This window comes from Epargyreus clarus, unplaced genomic scaffold (assembly GCF_041222505.1).
Source record: "Epargyreus clarus isolate Ecla_fem2 unplaced genomic scaffold, WU_Ecla_fem_2.2 ptg000019l, whole genome shotgun sequence".
NCBI classification, from domain to species: Eukaryota; Metazoa; Arthropoda; class Insecta; order Lepidoptera; family Hesperiidae; genus Epargyreus; species Epargyreus clarus.
In genome coordinates this window covers 1,056,443-1,077,960 of record NW_027332227.1, presented here as the reverse complement: position 1 = coordinate 1,077,960, position 21,518 = coordinate 1,056,443, and the positions used below count along the sequence as shown (strand labels likewise).

Here is a 21,518-nt window from a genome sequence, read left to right as displayed (position 1 = left end):
AAATTGTAAATACATATATGGTAACATTGTCTACCACGTCACGCAGGCAGTTGTCACATCACATCGCGATATTTTTGTGGCTCTTTTGGGTGTGTGCTTTCTTCATGTGTGTTGTGCTACTTATGTGGATTATTAGGTGATATTCTTCTTTTTACTGGGTAAGTTTCGATCTTACATATTGTTTTACTATCAACTCTTACACCATATATAGTTCGCACCTTAGTCTAGCGGACTACTTTGAACTGCGTAAAATTATCACCCACCGGTGACTACAATTTTATTGTCAACGCATAGGCTTAAGAATTTTGTGAGAAAACCAATAGAACGGTGCGTAACGCGGCAATAATGTTAAGGTTTGAACGCAGGCAGTCGCCTATCCAGTCACAATTTTCCATGTAGTAAAGTAAATGTCACGCGGTAAGCGATGGAGCGATGGTGTCAAGCGATTCTCAATAGTGGAAATTGTTTGCGAATAGTCCTCACACGTCGTTTTCTCGTTGCAGATAGTGATCCCAAGCCGCCAAGATGCCGAAATCGGTGAGTTTGCCTCCATGTTTATGTATTGCACTCTTTCTGTGTAAGGTTACTTGTACGGCACGGAGCGTAATCGGCTGCGTGTTTTTACTGATTTCACCATTGCAATGTGTCGAGTAGCATATTCAAGAGGTGGGCAAACATTGCATCTCTTTCTTGTCTGCGAGATAGAGGTGTTAATAACATTGGTGCACTTGTTTGTATGAGACAGGTACATCAAAAGTAAAAGTGCTCAGTTAACATGCTATGGTAACAATATGTGGTAACATCAAAGAATTATAGGCTATCACTTTGGGAGCAAGATAAGATTATGATAATAAGATACAGTTTTGTTTATCAATTTCAGCTAGTAGTATACAATGTTTTAAAGTTGCATCACTTTTGAAACTTATGTTCACAGTACTCTCATTGATCTGTGAAAACTTTCTTTGACTACACCTTGCTATGTTATGAATGAAGTGCTTGGTGCTTCAGTGATGCAAACATTTTATTAACATATTTTAATTACTGTCAGGGTCTGTAGCTATTTATTTATAAATTCTATGCTAATATGTTTAATGATGTATTTATAACTGTATTTTATTTTAAACTTGTGGGCTTATAGTACTTGTTTTTGCAAATGTAAGTATTGAATGGTTGGTATAGATAATAACTTTACTCGTTAAAATAATTTACTGAAGTACATATACCAATATTAATTAAACATAATAAAGTTCCAATAAGAGCAACAAAATATCCATGTTATCAGAATTATTGTTTGTAATTTAAAAATAACTGTTGGAGAACTTACTCATATGATAACATTTTTAATTATAAAGTATTCTTATCTCCATTACCACCACTGCATAATTAAGTTCATTGTTATTCCTAGCAATATTACATATTGGTATTGTTTCACAATTTTATAATTTATATTGTATAATTTCACAAACAAATGGCATTGCTCGTGTAAAATTTTGATTTAATTAGTATAAATAAAATAGTTATAAAAGTTTTTCTAATGAAACCTAATTATTTTAAATGGATACAGCTCAATTTAGGACTTTTAGCGACCTGATAACCTATGAAATTACTATTTGATTAAAGGATTAACTTCAAAGTGCTTCCATAACTACTTGATCAATATATCTAATATGTTTTCCAAAGAACAGTCATGAATCTAACATTGTCCTTGTAAAGTTATGTAACAATAACATTATCAGTTATTTGTATTGTTATAATTTTAGGCAATTCAATTACCTATATATTATTTTTGTATTTAATTATGGTGTGCAATTTATTATTAGATTTGCCCTTGGCTCAGTAACATCCAGAATGAGTAAGCGCTGAGATGGGTGTCCTCAATACCTTATCTCTTGTCAGAGTGATTTATGCATTATGTTGCTTAGATATAAACATTATTAGTAAGTCATTAAGTGAATTAATTGATTTTAAATGAAAATGAAGAGATTGTGTACTCATGTTAAGGATGATTTAAATAAATTAATTAGGGCATTGGTAAGTTTTATGTAAATAGGTAGGTACTTAATTAATACAGCCTATATAAAAGCAGTCATGTATTTGGTTACTTTTTAACAAGTTTATTTAAAAGTAGAAACCATTTTAAATATATAATGTATTTAGGTATCACATGACAAGTATTTTATTCATGGTGTGAAAATCTTGGAGAGTGTAATGCCTATTATTAAATGTCATAAACACAATTAATGACTAATGTTGTAACTGCAACACGAATGAGTAAAGAGTTATTTTTAGATGTTTTTCCTTATGCATTAATTAGATAGCTTTCATATGTTGGAAAATACATAGGAATTATCAAATATTGTATTATTATTTTATAAGTTAACTATACATGTAACTTTAGAATAGTTCGAGAAATTAGTACGAGTGCAATCAATTTAAACTCAGTCATTAATTTAGAGTTTGTAAAAGAATTGTCTTAAAAGCTTAAATAATTGTAGAGACATATTAAATAGTATAAATAACTCTTGTGTCTAGTGTTATAATAGCAACAAATTTGGAACACCTATTTTTGGCACTCTTATATATGCCTATATATTTAAGTTGTGTATTAATGGAACTCGCATTTAAATAAAGAGCCTATAACAATAAAAACATTGGAGAACTGCCACTCAATGAACCAGCTCATTGGCTCTCTGCCAAAAGTAGTAAACAGAATAAAACACTTTGTGGAATAGGAGTCCTTACCCCCAATTCATAATGAGCTTTCTGCAGCAAAATGTTTAGTAGGATTTTTTATAACTACACTTATCCATTTTGTTGATTTTTAACCGACTTCAAAAAGGAGGTGGTTATCAATTCGGCTGGTATCTTTTTTTTTTAATAACTAATAAAGTTTGTTTTATGTAAACTTTGATTATTTATAGAATGTTTTACGTAGTAAAATTCGACATTTGAAAATTCGTTAAATTTTTATCTGTCGTAAGCAAAAATATAGAAGATAGAAATATAGTATAGATTGGTAATTAATAACGAGCGTAAGCCAAATAGGCAGTACTTCATGTAGATAAATTTTGATTAGGAATTTTATGATAAGAAAGAACATTTTATAGTAATAGCTGCTCTATCAAACCTATTTATGAGTGAATGATTATATAATTATAACACAAATACATAATATAATAATGTCACTACGCTTATATTAAAACACTTTCTATTATTTATTTTTCAGATTCTTGATTTTATTACTAACGTGCTCGACAAAAGCGCGAGTGACAATGCCTTGGTTAGTCATGGTTTGCTGATTAACTGTTTTTGTGTGATATATTTTGGATTGCAATTTTTTTCTTTTGTGCTTTTGCACGTAGTGTTTAGTGCTAGTTATATAATATTAGGCCGTTTGTATAATATATTTACGACTATTGTTCGTAGCAATGAAGATACTTCCGCGTCTGTATATTATAGGTGCCGTTGCCAAAAAAGAAGTCAGTTTACAAATTCCTGTCCTTATAAACGAGTATATATTTTAATGGAATGTATTTTTGAATGGGATATGCTTACTGGGAATAGCCTATAATGAATTGCATGTCGTTTTATGAACGGTCTGGTGTCCAAGATTCCTTGTCATTGTGTGGAATGTGTGGTTACTATCTACTTCTGCAAGTTATTACAAAAAAATCAGTCATCAATCTCTAGTAGGTACTCTATAAAATATTATATTTAAATATTGTAGTAATCTATAAAATTTTGCGGCTTATGTCAACGTGGTGCAGGCAAGAGTTTATATCTTAGTCTTGCCTTAACTGGAAGGAACCGCGAAGGAACTGAATTGAACGAAATCGCGAGTTGAATTGGTGATCGCTAGTAGCTTAATTCATGTCAGCTTCCGTGCTTCGGAGGCCACTATCATTGGATAAGAGTTGATAAACCTTCTCAGTGATCATCCACGGGTTGTCCACTAACCATACCTTCCACCACCAATCCGGATTGGAACTCTTAACGCTTGCAACAGAAAACACATACAATTAAAATATTGTGTAATTCAATATTAAATAGGGTCACGGTAGCTACAAATTTAATGTGTTTTCAATCAGCCCTTATCACGTTTTTTATGATAAGACCGTTTGTGTTTTATTGCCGTGGGTTTTATGTTTGGTAATTTTTGTTTTGGTTTTTGTCATGCAAAACTAATTTAGAATAACTAAATAAATGCTTAATAATGAATATTTCAATAAAATTCATAAAAGAACTGAAAATATACTTTTGGATAAGGTGGATTATGAACGCATATTAAAGTGAAAAATAAAATAGCATGGTGTCTATAGCCTTGTGAATATTCCAGGCGGTCTATAAATACAAAATAGTGACTAGGTTTTTTTTTTTTCAAACCAAAATTAGTAATCTATGGGCGCTTTTTCACTCATAGAACAGTATGATGACTGAAGATGACTAATCAACTAAACGACGATAAGAATGCGACTAAACTAAAGTGTAAAGTATTAGTCGCGCTTACCTAAAAAAGATAATAAAATAATTATTAACCCTTAGCGTGGAGAATTATAAAGAAATGTTTCGAATTCTCCAAGCTTTACTCGATCATGACGATATTATGAATAAAGAACACCCATTCGAATTGGGCTGGTTACTTAACTGGCGATCAGCATTAGACTATTAGGTCTTACAGGATACAAATGATCACTTAGGGAAAAGTAATTATTATAAAAACAAGAACCTTCTATAAAATAATAAAGTGAAAAGAAAAGTGATGTAACCTATGTCACTCTCACAGTTAAGATAAATCATCGATTCCTCACATATTAAAATCCGTTAAGGCGTTTGATCTATGAGAGTCCCAAAGGAGGAGACATACATGCATATACATATATTCGAAAAACATTACTCCGCAAACTAAAACCTGACTAATACTGTTAGTAACTTTAAATTATGGTTTTAAATTATTCATATGCTATTGTCAGCATGACTTTGTTTTTAAAATTCTTGCTATCATTCCTTTAATCTTATTTACATACCGTCTATCTGTACATAGTTCGTGACGAAATAATGGGTGTAATAATGTATTAATTTAAATGTGTTAATAATGACTTTCATATTAGCAGTCAAACCTTTACTTAGATATTAAATTATTTATTTAGTAGGTAATAGGACCTTTGTGTCATTGCAAATTTATATTCCTTACCTTATGACGACGTTATTCTCTATTGCAGCTGCGGTGTAGGTTCTGTTCATATGTGAAGATTTTTTATTTATATTTCGGTTGCGGTATTCCGCTTTGAAGGGTGTGGTAAGGAGATATACTAATTCGGGTAACATCAGATCGACAGACTTCTTTTAAGTTCTTTGACAACCCACAAATGATGTTAGCGCATACAAATGTAAAATCATAAAACTAAAATCTCGACAAAATCGATTATATACCTTATATTATCAATTATATACTCAATTATATACCTTATAGCTCGTTACATAAATAATACCTCCTTAACAAAATACAATTATGGTCCCTTAGTTCTCGGTTCCTTCTTTGGCAGCTGTCGTTGGTTATAAATAAAATAGGTAGTTTTATCTTTATCAAAACATAAAGGTTAATAAAAATGCATCGCTACTTATCGCAAAAAAATACGAACCCATTATATGCGTTTCGTACAATGGATGGTTGGAATAATGGTATCAAACTGAATAAAAAATGTCTCAAATTTACATATTGCCTGTATTTCAATATACTTGTACTAAGTATCAGTACATTTTCTTGCGGATACACCAAATTGGTAGTCGGTAAAGTGCAGGTCTATCCCATTTCTTTCTCACAAATTTCCCTTCGAAAGTAAACGAAGATACCTTTATCCTATCCTTATAATATATCTTTATAATGCTTATAATTTTCTTTATAAATGCATCTACATTTATGCATAAATAATCTTATTTGTATTCATATACTTACACTTCTATTTAATTTATTTATAAAGATTAGTAATCGGGTCTGGGTTTACTTATGACTCAGCCTCGTAACGGTTTATCTTGGTCAAACGCTGTGTTGATATCTGTACATATTTTAAGCATAGCGACTAGTCGCAGACTGCAGAATGTATCCAAAATACCGCTATTCCACACTGGTATTAGAGGCAAGATAAATGTAGTCGGTATATATGGATGGATTTGAAGTAGCCAACGGGAATGAAGACCGTCTGATGCTAAATTGACACTGTCGTCTATGAACATCGATATATCAATCCCAAATAGGATTTGACATTACACATATATGTGTTGCTATCACTGAGGTCTAAGTTGCTATCCACCACTAAATTTCTCCAGGACTAAGTTGATTTATTGGTTTGAACCATAAAGGATGCAACACCTTCTAATATACAAGTCCAAGTAATGATACGTGGTTATGAAAATATAACTAAACTGCACATATTAAACGTTTTAAAATAATTGACTCATCCTTTTAGGGATTTGCAGAGTCCGGTAAAAGCAATATAGTTCCAAGTACAACTGAGTATTTATGATTACGGGGCACAGAACTCGACAAACCTAATAGGAATGCCAATGCATGTGCCCAGAGAAAGTAAAATCGGCCGCTCTTATGTCATATTTAACGCTTTCATATATTATACGGCTTATGTTAAAGCATTTCCGTGGCTTGTGGTTTTAACGGTTTCGTTAGTGACAATATAAAGGTGCCAGAATATTTCGTTGTTCGATCAGGTATCAATGCGGCATCTTTTTTCAAATTTTTTCACCAGCACTGTTAAGCGCTCGTGTTTTCTGGCTTGAAGGGAGTTGGAAAGACATTGGACACACGAGGCCTTTCCAACTTAACTCGGAGCATACTGACTTCAGGTAGGATTTTAATCCTATTTGGGACTACAATGGGCATCACTGACATGTCATATGAAATGCATGACCGCCCTCAGTAAAAAAACAATTTGTTTACTCCCAAAGAAACATGTGGGTTTGTTGAGAAACTAAGCACATTTGTCCCACATCTTGCGTCGTGCTTGACTGATGTCTGTTCTCGTTTCCAACTATTAATATCAGGATAATCATCGCTACATGATACACGGCTACGACTTCGACTTGCTGTCGTCTTAACGAACGAAAAGTGTCTGTGCACTTGATTTTGCATTACAAACAAATGTTCAGGCCTCGTATCAGTGACGGCGTGTCGCATGACTCAATCTCGATGTTTTTCTGCCTCGATGGATAATTCTGTCGCATAGAAATGTCTTGATATATCATTTTAGATATTACAAACAAGCATTATTTTGATCTAATGTTAAATGATGTAAATGACCGTTAGTCTAACAGGTTTCAACTGGAGCTGGGCGTTAGATTTTTTCGAATGAACAGTTGCTCGTTGGCCTTACGGCCTTATATTAACTAGACCGGAGCTCGGGCTACATGACGCGTTTGGAATCAGTCTACAACTCCAAAAAACAATATAATGTGTTAAAAGATGAAGAGTAGATATACAGGAGTACATGACAAGATTTCCACTCGCAGCTTTTCTAGAAATCGGACTTTCAAAAATTTATAAAATATTTGAGAAAGTCATCGCCTATTTTGAATAATATTAATTTCTATGAGTACATCACTGTTAGTATTTGCAAGCTCGTTTCGAGATAATCCCTGAGTTATGTACATGTCATGTAACTTGTCTTACTTATGTCCCTTAGTACAGTAACAAGTGCTAAGTACACGTAGAAATTGCATACAACGATAGGTGTAAATGAACCTAGAAGAATTCATGTACAAGAGAGATCCATACCAGGAAAGGCTTGCCACGAGTTTCCACTTACGCCTAATTTGGAAAATGGCATTAAACTCTGAAAAGTACCATTTCGCATAAATCACGAATAAAGTTCGTAAAAATGCCAGTTGAAATATGGAAAATCGAAATATTATTTCATTGCAATGTTGTCAAAGTAGAAAGAATCCCTATCAGCCACTTTGTTCGGTCTCATTGATACGACAAAATGTCGTCATATTATTGTGTAACATGGTACATAGATGTATGTGCCGCTCGTGTCAGAGGAAGGAAACGAGAAAGTGGGCCACGCGTTATCTAGTTAGTGGACACTGCACCCATCGACTAGCTCTAACTAGGTGCATAGTAATGCAGTGGGTGGGTTAAATGAGTTAAATTGCCCCGTTATTATTCAAGCAGGGACTTTTAAGAAGGATATCGACTACAATTATATGAGATGTATTATTTTATACGACTGATACGAGGTACAGCGTATAGTAATAAAATGCTGTAATCTATGAAAGAATTTATCAAATTATGTAAGGTGTATGTATCAATGATAACACCTATTTGCTAATTGGTGGGATAGTAATGGATATCTGTTACATATTCTTATCGTATCTTGTTAGTAATACGTCACTCTAAATATGGAAATTTAATATGTTTATTAATAGCAACGTTGGTTGTAATTATGAAAAACCTATCTAAACAGTAACATTGAAATATAACGAAACCAAAAAAAACTTAATTTAAACTAATGAAATGAAATTACTACCTATCCCGCTTATTTTAATTTTATTGATGTAATATTTTTTGATGAGATCGTTCTTTTGAAGAAATTATCAACAATTATTTAACTCTAACTCATAATATCTTATATAGAATTGTTCATATAGTGTAAATATCTAAGTATGTTTACATAAAATAGTGCATAAAGTACACACGTTTGCACGTACGAGTGTATGTGCACTTAAATGGATCATAACACGTTTTAGTCATCGATTGGATCACGATTCAATTTAGAGGCGACCGAGCCGAGCAAAAAAAGTAGCGAACGAAACCGTAGGCGGCCGTCTGAGGTGAGCGCGTCAGCCTTCGGCCCCGGGGCGCAGGCGCATCCCCGCGGCGGCGCGACCGTTCAGTTCAAACTCTACCGCCGCGTCCGGCACACGCGGCTTTCGTGCCGCACTCACCCCTAAATATCACAAAACCAGTGACTGTGACCGTGACTTTTGTACCAGTGTGACCCCAATCCCCGTACACCATGGTTGCCGGCGGCAAGCAGGTACATACTTACGTAACGTTCAAAGGACGAAATCGTGCCGGTGGCGAGTAACGAGCCGTTACATACACCGGATAATACAACGCTTTTCATTTCGCTAGCATTGTGAATATTAACTGCTGTTCCATAGACATCATTAGCATTGTACTCTGACATATTGAGTTGATACTCGTGGAACCCACTTAAAACGATCGTCGTAGAACGTTAAAATCCGCAACTATTACCAGCATCGAGTTAATTATTACCTCGAAATTTACCTAGCAACAGTAATCCATGGCGAATGTATCATCAACCTAACATATTAGCCGCGCGGCACGATGTATGCTCAATTCATAAGTTGCGGTGATGTCATCACGAGCTTAAACCTAAGATTCAAGACAGGGTCGGTTAAAGTTTTATTATTTATTTTGCCAGCGCGAACGGTTTTAACCGTCTTTTTATCCGCCATCCCTGTCTTCGCTGCAGGATCAAGCGAGATGGGAACAGTTTCCTGTTTCGCCAATGCGCCCTCGCTCTCGATTTCGTTGGAATAAAATTTCTGTTGTTAAAGAAATGGCGTACCTGTGGTGGCAAATTATAACACTGTGTTTCAATGTTGTTATCGTTGGGGCCTCTTTTATGGCTATAATTAACCATGTTATTACATTCATATTTCCGTGTCGCTAAACGGAAATTTGTGATGTCATGTTTTCTACAAATACTAATCGTGAATCATTATAAAGAAAAATTATCTAATCTACCGCTACTTGTTACTTGGCTTCAGCTCCAAGTGTCGTGGCAATAATTAACATTTCTGCCAATTAGTTCGCATTATTATATTTCTTATAAAATTATTCACCGTTAAGGTTATAAGCGATAACGTTTTTAATATTACAATTGAGCATAAACCTCCCATATCGAATATAACGTTAATAGCACAATAAATTGACTTACCAACGCACTTTACTCTGCAGATGAATCTTCAAGGCTTTTCCTTATCCATCCAAAATCCTGTTTCTTAGTATAAAAACTTACTAATCACTCGTTGTTTTGAAACGTACCTAATCTATGATTAAATCTGTAATCGTGTGACCAGCCATATCATTAACAAAACTGAAATTTATTTTTATTTATAGAATATGTATCCTACAAGAATTAGCAAAACATTTTATTGAAGTATTAAGTAATTAAATACAAGATAAGGTATTAAAAAGAATATAATTAAATATATATTTGTCAAAAATATTAGCATACCATACCCATACAACGTCGGCTTACATTGACTCAAAATTGGTTTACCGGTATGTAATATTATTGGAACTTTCCTTGTTTTATTTTAACTTTAATATTTCGTTCAATTATAAAATGCGGTTAATGGAAAATAAAACCTAATTGTGTTAATTTTACCTTCTGGTTCCGCTATTAATAACAACGTTCATTATAAATATTAAACTGAATTTTATTTCATAAATTGTACTTACTTTCATTATATAACGTGGAAAGTCTTCCCATATTCATAGAAATTTCTACGTAGAACCCGCTTTCCAAACATCACTTCCTCATTTGTATACATAAGATGAATGTATTTACTTTAAACTATGACTATTTTAAAGGTAACAAGTTTCACTTTTGAAAGAATAACTTCACTTTGTCCATTTTAATATCGTTTACTTGTAGTCCTCATAGATCGCGGATTATGAATTTTAACACTAAGATTTTATTAGATAACCTTCGCTAGAAATCTACGTGAAAATAGCAAATGTTTCTCACTAATTTTGTGGTCAATGATAGTACGTCATTCATTCATTACGTTATCAGTGTACTTGAAATTAATTTGACGGTCGACATGCTGGCTGCCCATGTGGGGCTGTTTCACTCCGTTTCACTGGCTACGATTTCTATACTCTCTACTGTTTCTCACCCAACTGACGTTCGACACATCTTAAGGGACAAATGCAATAGATGCGTTTTCTTTTTAAGCACACTCTGTTATATTCTATTATGTTTTAATTAAGTGTTGTTCGAATTCATAACATTTTACTTTCTTTTCCACTCCGTTATAATTTTGCGTAACCATTATATCACCAAGAGATATTGATCATGAACTTGCCGAAACGCTTAATTCTTTATCGCTGCCAATTTTATCGCGTATTAAAAGGTCTCGCTTTTTCATCTGTGTTATTTTTAATTAAATTTTTTTCACTTCTTTTTTTAAAGTTTTGAATAATTTTTTTATCATGTATATCTATAAAATTATTTTGTTCTTACGACATTACAAATAGTAAAATCCATCCATTGAATTGTCTAGATATTGGAAAGTTAATGAAAATAATTTATTAGCGTGTATCTTCAATACGAAAGGTGTTGTATCACGTGGCAGTGACACCTGCTGAATAACACCTGTTTGCCACCCGTCTCTTAACCCCTACATCCCTCATGCAAACCAAACCGCCAAATATCGACATCTGCCCTACTCGATTGTTTACTGGACAAGAGCGAGCTTCACTAATCCAACATGTAGGTTAAAATTGAATTATATGAATATTCGAATTGATCATCATTATTGTGGTTTACTGATTAAGCATATTTTGTTTCAAAAGTTATATTTTATAAAAAACAACACACTATTTACACACAAAATCGTTTCTAGTATAAGTATCACACTAGTCATTTGCATTGAAGTAATTTTTAATACTTATACAAAGATGGTATGTAATTTACCTTTATTTAATAAATCAGATATATCAACTACGTGATTCTAGAATAATTTACTCGGCGCCAGTCCAAAGTTCATCCTTTTCATTGAATGCTTCTGCCTCAAACGAATTATAAACATTAAGAATACTTTAATACTCTAAATCAGTATTAAAAAGTGATTTATTGTACTTTTTTATGACGGAAAAATTGACCCAGATGCCACTGCTCTCAATAAACAACAACCACGTAGAGGATTACGCTGCGAGGAACGCTTGTAAATCACACTGGTGTAGTGAGGCTAGATCGACGGACACTAATCTAATTATAGTCGACTGTACTAGTTCCATGTGAATTGTTCTTTCCAGTGATGTAACATCACGTGTCTTCTTACTTAACACGAAGTAAAACAGTTAACACTTAGCAGCGGGTCAATAAATCTCCAATATTTCAAAGGTTATAGCGTCAGAATTCAATGAGAATTTGTAGGACCAAAGTAAGAGTAAAAATTTATTTCACATAAAAGAGAAAATGATGATAAATAAGTACCATTAACGCAAAATAACATCATGGGAAGTAATAAAAATCCAATGCTACTTACGAAGTACATTTAGCACGTAATCGAAATAAATCATAATTATAATAATATTAAAATATCAACGACATAAATATTAATTTTCATAATTATGTATATATTTTTACGTGACTAGATTATAATTACAGTATTCACCTTGAACGCTGTACATCTAAGTGCCATGAAGTTACTTCCCGTTAGTATAAAAAAGTGCTTCGTCGTCTACCATGAAACTGAACTGTAAAACTATAGTCATACAATCATTATTCTATGAGCGACTACAGGTATTTTATTTTTTTTATTTTAAATAAAATCAGTTTCATGTAGGAAATAATTATATACCTACTGAAGAACAATCTATCACAGTTGTTTCTATGACGCTAGTCGTGATGGTAGCACTTTTTAGGTCTTACTTATTGTACAATGACAATTCTCATTACTCTGCTTGTCATTTTCCATCGACACCCGTGCGAAATTGTCCGTGCTCATGACCGATAAATTTACCATTATCTAATGTGGACATTTAGGTATGAATGGATTAACAGTCAAGGTACAATCACTTTTATTTTCATAATTATTTTACGTGGTTATAATTTTTAATTTATTCATCATATGAATACCACAGATATTAAGAAATTATGAAAACACAAGATAAATCAGTCGTAAGTTGAAAGCATCGAGGAAAAAAGGTATTATTGCTCAATTTTAGCTAACATTAAAGCTTTGCTTCAGGATCGTCTTAAATATTATTTACTTGTATTTCAGCAAGTTCAAGTCTGAAATATTGTACAAATCAACCAAACAAGTCTATTTATAACTTGCAAGGCACACATGGGCGCCATTTGCCGTACTGTTTCCTTGGTGATATCTTAACACACGCGGTAACAAATTATTACATCACCCGTCGCATTTCATGCTACTATAGCCTCTTTTTCATTCGCAATTAAAGCTTAAGTCGTGAGTCTGTCACAATTCAGTGTAATTGTTGCTAGCTGCGCCATTTTAAAATTTACATTTTCGGTCTTATGGGCGATGTTAAAATTATACGAGAAATGAATCTTATGTTAACACTATAGAATCGAACACACCACGCATATAAATTTGGAAATAAGATATTGTTCCTTAAATTTTTTTAATAAAAAAGATGACAGTGATAGAAAATGACATACATAATGTAGGAACTAGCGATCAATACTTAAATGGAAAAGTACTCAAAGATATTACAAAGATTAATATATTTACGGGAATATTAGAAGAAATTCCGCCAACCTGTAAATGTTGTTAAAACGTCTACAACTTTTATATGCTAAGCAATGATGTCACCACGATATCTGTCATGTTTGCTTAGCCGAGATGCACACCTCAAACACGGTGACGGTATTATTTGTAACGTTAATATTGTAAATTACTCTCGAATTGTTCATACGTGCTCTCATGCCATAACTCTGTTTATGGGTGCGGGTTTTTATTATAAACATGAGGTAATTTATATTATCATACTCAAGTCAAGGCTCTTCTAGCTTACGGCTTAACTATTTTTTATTTCTGGAGATGTATTTAATCATTTCGTAGCAAATTGTTAACGTACCAACTATTTTCATATTTAACTGCAAATCTTTAGATAAAATTTTATGGAGCATACCAATTACATAACGATATTGAAATTCAAATTTGACAGCAGCAAACAGGTAGTTTACATAGTTATTTTAAAATTCTAGAAATATGTGGCGTGTTACACGTAGAATAATATAGGGGTATCGCGTTTGGATATCACCTATAAGGAAATCACAATAACCACACTAGTGATTATAAAAACAATTCGCCGAACACAGTTACAAGTTGGAAAATTTCCTATGCAATACATTACAGTCAGCCTTGCCCGCATGTCTTGGCCTCTGGTATTCCCTTGACACGCCGCCACTTGCCGTGATGTATTGTGGTATCGCGTGGTTTATCTTGCGGCTTTACTTACCGTACTTTACCTCCGAATATAGCTAACACCTGTTATAAATATCCGTAAAAGCGGAGATGTTAAATCATTCATGCAAAGGTGCCACTGCCGACATGTTATGCTTATTTTATTTGTCACACAATGTTTTTTTCTTCCAAAATACATATTTCATTTAACTTGTTACATGTGGCAAATGTTGTATTACAAATAGAAGCATTGATTTTATTGGAAAACCGATTATTGCTATCGATATGAACGATCAGTTTCCTTATTAACTACGCTTGCACTATTCAATTAAATGATCATGAATAAAATCTAAATTTAGCCACACTACTTTACTATATTGCTTATCTTGGATTATTTTTAATACGGTAATTACAACGTGCAATTAGAATTGTGAAATATAATAATGCTAGCATAGAAGCTGTAAATAGCGTCCATGACTTGATGGATCATAATGTATCTCAGTTGAGTTGCGTTACGCCATACAATTTGCTTTATCAAGATTGTCTAATGGATATAATTTAGGAACGATTTGGCTGAATCCAACAAATTTTGCGAACGTCTGGCGTGCGTAGTGAGCTGAGCAAATGGCTGGTGCCTTGCATAAACATCCGCCGTTTACTTTACCGATAAGGCGATAGATTGTCGCTAGCACAGCACCGGTCGCTTATCTCCGACCAGCGTTGTATGTACTGATTCATCGCGTGCAAGATTAGCGGCCGCTCCATCGACTGGTTTCTCAGTAATGCCTTTCAATATGCTAATTAGTGGCGTCGTCTTACCTCCACTGATGCCTCTGCATTGATATATTCGACTTCAATCTTCTATCGTAAATCTAAAGATACGATGATTAGACAAACTAGGTGCATAAATGTTATATTTTCCTTTTAGTTAAGTTTGACCTAGTCTGAATAAATATATATCTATATCTTCAGTGTATATTTTACTTATCATCATTTGATCGGACTCTTAGTATTAAAATCATAAACATAAATTGATTGTTTCTCAAAATATCCCGTTGTTATCGTATTTCGTAACTTAAACTAATCTAAGGTTGTTAAAAACTGAATTATCAAATAACTACTGATAAGTGCATGCGGGCTTAAATTATGCAGCTAATAATAGGGGAGGAATCAAGGCTCGTTGTCGGCCTCGAAACGACATTCAGTGAATGAATGCAACTTTGAAGTGCATTGTTGTCAGCATCCAGTAGATAATATCGCTGTCTGACAACAGACTATTGTTAATAAATGAATCCTTTGATTCATCATCAACACCACCAAGTGCATTACGTGTTGTTATTGCAACACAACATGTATTTTTATCATTACTTGGTGAAAATGAAATGGTTATGTGATCAATTTCAGTCAAGCTTCTTGAGTTAAAGGGAATTTGGCCCAATTTTATATTCAATCCTCCTCGAATTCATTTCTGTTGCCTTTTTCTACTTAAGTTAACAGGGACCGAGCAATGAGTCGTTAATACTCATTACATTATTAGATTATGTTTTCATGTTAACTTTGTAAGCATTACATTCTACATAATTAAAGTCATAGATACCGGCGACGTAGTCTATTTATATTGAATTGAACATTTATATTACTTTCATAGTACTACTGATATCGTTATCTTATCGTGGTATTTGGTAATTTTGGGATCTAAGGACAGTACTTCTATATATATTATATTGTTATAATTTATTATCAATCTTCAAAGTAAAATTCTGATATGTTCTGAATTTATTACTATGTTTAAGAACTTATTTTCCATTCATATATTATATATCGTGGTTGGTTGGCTACTTTGAAGTATTTTTATGCATATACACAGTAAATATTCAAGATATTGATATTTAAAATGAAAATGTACAAGATACAAAGCGGTTATGAATAATACACGAGAGTATTTATTCCACGAATATAATTTTACAGAATGATGTGTATATTTAACGTATCTTTATTCATCACTTTACAGACATGTTTAATTTTTATAACAATATCAAATTCCAAGGTTTTCGGATTTGCTGGTCTTGATTTTCAACTTTACGTACATTTTGTTATATGTAGATTCCTAGTGGACTTTGCATTTTAAAGTGAACTAATTCCTAAATCTAAATTATCCTAGTCCGACGTACTTTGTGGTCTCGTTTTTGATTTCAACTGTCGTAATCCAAACATGAACGTATGAACATTGTAAATAATGATGACACAACCACCCCCGGAAGATCACATCCGCTTGGCATCGGCTCAACGGAATCGTGTAAATTTAGCTCAAACAAAACAACATCCACTTCTCATTCGAAACACTTGTTTTTGTCCTGTTTTCACTTTCTATTTATGGACCTTTGACTGGTTGTTTTTTATTTTATCAATTCAGTATTGTACACATTGAATGTTTTTGTGATTTATAGTTTTACGTCGAGAATGTGAATAGTAAAACCTAAATCTATGTTAAAACCTTTTAATTGCAATAGATAATGTTATTTAAAGCTATTTTTTTTTCTGACTGTTAGTTGTATTTAATAAATAAGGGATGTTGCTTTTCAATTTATCCTTTTAGATGTCAGTGTCGAAATGTTACTCAGTGTCTTTCCACTGACCTTATACATAATATCTGTATAAAATATGTATTGTAGGGTCGTTGTAGCCGACTGGTTGCTTTCAATACAATTTGTGTCCTTTACGCAGTTTTCAACGCCATATCAGATGTGACACTTAAGGCTAAACGTTGTATGAACAATCTTAACGGTTTAATGTGTACCTATAAGTGTGTAATTCAAAACATATGGCATATTTTGTATGTACAATAATGACATCCAAATGATTTTTTGAGTTACAAGAATAATGAAGTCCTTATAGGGTAACATACCAACTTTAAAAAGGTTGTTATACACCGAATCAATGTTCCTTCTTGCTTTTCATCAAACGATAAGAGATTTTAGTATGTGAGCCGTTTTTACTGCGTAAATGTTTTATGTGCTATTACAGTGTTTAGTGTAGGCGTTACCACGATATTAATGTGTTTAGAGTGTCATGCACATATATTGATTCGCAATGCTTTTGATGCACTGGGAACAAATATGCGTTCTGTTCAAGAGCTTTTGTAAAAATGTGCTGGTAGAACTCTTACTTAAATTACTAATAAACCGCGAATACTATAGTCCTATTAGGAATAGAATTCTACATTTTATATATACGTTTCAAATCCAAATCTACTGCATTTATTTATATCATTGTAATCAATATCATCATCGCGTCAGTCTTTTTATTTCCACAGCGGCTCATAGATCTATCCTAAGCTTTTATCCTTCAGCTCTCATCAAGTCATTGTCATCAACATTAGCATGTCGTCGCTCCAATAATTTTATTGAAGTAAAAAATGGTGCTATTCCGTATTTTCTTGGTATATGATACTTTTAAACAAAATGCATTGTACAATAACATTAACAACTGTATATATCCATACGTATCATATAATCAAAGTTATGAAATTGATTGTAATCCAAGTTTACAATTTCCAGATGAACGTCCGCGTGACGACGATGGACGCGGAGCTGGAGTTCGCGATCCAGCAGACGACCACCGGCAAGCAGCTGTTCGACCAGGTCGTCAAGACCATCGGCCTCCGCGAGGTCTGGTTCTTTGGCCTCCAGTACACCGACTCTAAGGGAGATCTCACTTGGATCAAACTCTACAAGAAGGTTAGTGGAAACATCTTCATTGTTTACAATATTAATAAATGACATTTTTAAGAAACAAAGTTAAACACGAACAAGAGTAGGTTTTTGTTAATTTTCTTATTAGATTCTACATAGTTACTTGTTACTTATTCTACTTGTTCTGTAGCAAAGTTTTAATGTGATTAAAGCTTTAATTATCCGTATTGTATGTTATACAGGAAAGCGTTTTATATAATTATTGCAATAATAACTATACGTCATTATTTAGGAACACTTAAGGTAAAATTAAATACATTATTCCTCGAAAAGCGTTATTAACCCGACAAATGATTGCAATTTATAGGAATGCGTTCGATTTATTTTTAGTTCTCAACATTCCAGAAACTGGCTGTCACTTAATATTGAAAACTAATTAGATACTACCTTATTTTTCGAGTCGAATTAATTAACCTCTGTTGTGTAGTTAATAAATAAGCCAGCAGTCAATATTCTCAACAAAGTTCAATGAAAAAGCATAGCAAGTCTGCCATTAACGCTAATGTAACTGGATCTCGCAATACATGTTTTATCGTTTCTCCAATGTACTTGTCTTTCGTGGGCGTCTATTATTTCAACGTGTGAAGAACAAGTTAATCTATGAGCGTACATTTTTATTTCTTCGACTACATTAGGATTAGAATTATTATTTGTTGATATAGACTTTACGCTTTTTGCTCATACTAGTAGCTCCTCGCCTATTTATGTTCACGCGAGGAGCGGAGGTGGTTATCGCGGTAACGTGCGAATGACGGAAAGCAACGTAACCATTATTTTTAGAGGAACCCATCAAGTTCAAGTTTGTTTACGCGCCGATTTGTTCTGCAGGCTAAGCATGCTCTGATTTATGAATTTTACGATCGACACTCTAAACCGCTCGTTCTGTTTCGGTGCCAAATGTGTTCCTAATTCACATTTGATTCATGATTATTATTGTTGCATCAGTAAAATGCTCTCGCGAAAATCAAATATTCTCAAGTGCTTCTTATTCCGTTCTATTTTATGCTCAGGGTTTTCTATTGCAGCGGCGTATTGCGAACTATACGGACAGTATAAAAATTGTATGTCATGGAAGCATCAAATGAGGACACAGCTCATTTTAAGTGACCTCTCATGAACATCTGTGACTACCCCGCAATAGGCCGTAGATTCTTGGCACAATCGATCACAGGCACGGGGATACCCCGAGCTTTTCTCATATTGATCTTGGCCTTATAACACCACAAAAGTGAAGCAGCGATTACAATTCACTCTTAATTTGTACAAATCCTTGAAGTCCGCCTGTACAGTAATCCAATGAAGAAAGTTTATACGTGAATTCACTTTTTATTTATAATTATAATATTCATAATGTACGATACAATTGCTTTGTTTCTTAAGGCAGTCAATTGTAACCCAGGACAAGTAAACAATTTTGTACCTACTTGATCTTTTATACTTCTACGTAATTTGAATTTTAAAATCTATGCCAGTGTAGGTCTTGTAAATCCCATCGACGTGTTTACAATTGTCATTCCAATCGGCACACGTTTCCGTCATCGTGTTTTCGCTGGTGCATTCCGCGAAATTGTTTTCCTCATGCTCTTATCCTCCGCCTGCGACATTGACCCGATAAAGCAATGTCAGCAGGTAGGAACCACTTTGCCGAATGTTAACATTATTGAATTTAAGTACTGTATCAGTGAGGACAACATGTTTTAAAAGTTAAACGGCTGCTGATATGGTTTTATGAATATTCACAAAGGTTAAACAGTGTCGATGACTTTCTAGACTTTCGACTTCGAATTAAAGATAGGAAGCGCCGTCATTATCTCCTTAGGTAATTTACGTATCGTTTCAAAATATAACATTGAGTACGTTTCTTGAAAACGATGTCCTAATGGCACCAGTAATGTTGAATCCATTATCAATACAAATTGTTTTGTTTGTTAGAGCTTAGGAGTTTTCATTATTTCCTCCACCGAATACCAGTCTACTCTCAGTGAATGGGTAAACAGGTGTAGTGTTACCAAACCTGTTCTGGTCGTCGGTTACGGTATTTCTGTTTATGAAAACGACTCGATGGGCGGTATCTTTTGCTTTGTAAATTCAAATAGTCTAGGAACTATTTGAATTTAGTAAATTATTACTGTAAGAGGATTTTTAACAGCTTACTTTATCTATATTGTTTGTAAAATTTACTTCTATATACATACATCTTTACGATTCCGGAAATAACAAAGATGAAACAAAACCTTAATATAATGTTATGACCTCAAACAGTTTGAACATTTCCGTCATAATTATAAGAAGGTGACTGTTTTCCAATTACTCTACCATTGTCTATTGCCACAGCCAATTTTCATTGTTCTTCTCACGTTGTCTAGGATATTTATTCAAAAACTATTATATAAACTACATATGCTAAATTAAAAGACCATTAGGCGCCGTAGCACGAAAAGTTTTGATACCGGGAGCTGATAAAATACCCATAATATTGTAACTAAAATATATTAGTTGTAAGTGAAATGAATAACACCTCATCCTATAATTAAGTATTGTCGTAACCGGATTTAGGCGCGTCAGTTATCTTTATCGGAGTGGGCTCATTAAACACTTCATTGATAAGTGAAAGAATGTCCACACGTTTTGTTATTAATTCCTTTACAACACAGTGTATCCAATAATCATTTCAAATATATATAGAATCAGTAATATATAGTATCAGTATACTGTAAATGTTTTTTAATAAAATATATTTCATACAAGCTGTTTAATGTTACCCTAATTGCCGAATTAGTTAGAATTTAAATTTTGACGAATGGATGAATCTCTTTATTATTTTACATTTTTACTTTTACATTTTATTTATGTGTAAATTAGTGTGGCATAAACACAAAGTATTACACGTGACGTTGTACCAAAATGTGAGATTGCTACTAGCCATTCGACTCTTGTCTTTACTACTGTTGTAATGGCGAGGGACGGACATGTCGCAAGCGCACAAATTATAAACTGATTATTTCTTTGAGTTCCACGTCTGTGGTCAAATGTCAGGACGTAACAAATGGCATATCATCAACCAATTACTATATTACTGCTGGGAGTAGGTTTCTTTTCAATATGAAAAGCTTAGACCGTGAATCATGTGTCCCATTTTTGGATTTTCTTTACTTTCAAAGCAAATTTTAATAAATGACTTAACGAAGGGACACATAAATGGTCATAAGTCACGATAGCATATTCCTGACAAAGCGCTATATTGCACGTTTCAATTTGGTTTCTATTGTCGCATGCATTGTCATCTGTTTTCCAACACGATCATGTGAAAGTGGCAACGAGTCCACGTGCCCAAATGCAAACATTCATTGAGTTTCATTGTTTGATAAACTTTCATTTAGCCGGCTCGAAAGTCGGCACGAGAACAAACGTTTAAGGTTTTATTTAAGGGAGTAGTTAGTGTACTTGATTTGAATCTAGATATACAAGTAATTAGAGGCATATATTGAAACTTTATTTCATACACTGTATTATTTTTATTTTGTAATAAGAAATATACAAGCTTTATTATTGATTATT

At 33.4% G+C, this 21,518-nt stretch overlaps 1 protein-coding gene across 3 annotated transcripts in view; it reads left to right on the top strand.

Moving 5' to 3' along the window:
• Positions 1-7: 7 nt before the first annotated feature.
• Positions 8-21,518, top strand: part of Moe (moesin) — a 43,242-nt gene continuing 21,731 nt past the window's right edge. Inside the window, exons 1-4 of one of the 3 annotated variants that reach the window (XM_073083893.1) lie at positions 8-158; positions 504-537; positions 3,227-3,280; positions 17,766-17,945. In XM_073083893.1, the coding sequence (XP_072939994.1) occupies positions 526-537; positions 3,227-3,280; positions 17,766-17,945 (246 nt within the window). In that variant the 5' untranslated portion in view covers positions 8-158; positions 504-525. Of the gene's footprint in view, positions 159-503; positions 538-3,226; positions 3,281-8,887; positions 9,048-17,765; positions 17,946-21,518 lie in introns of those variants that run through there. The other 2 variants (XM_073083895.1, XM_073083894.1) reach the window with 2 other exon arrangements.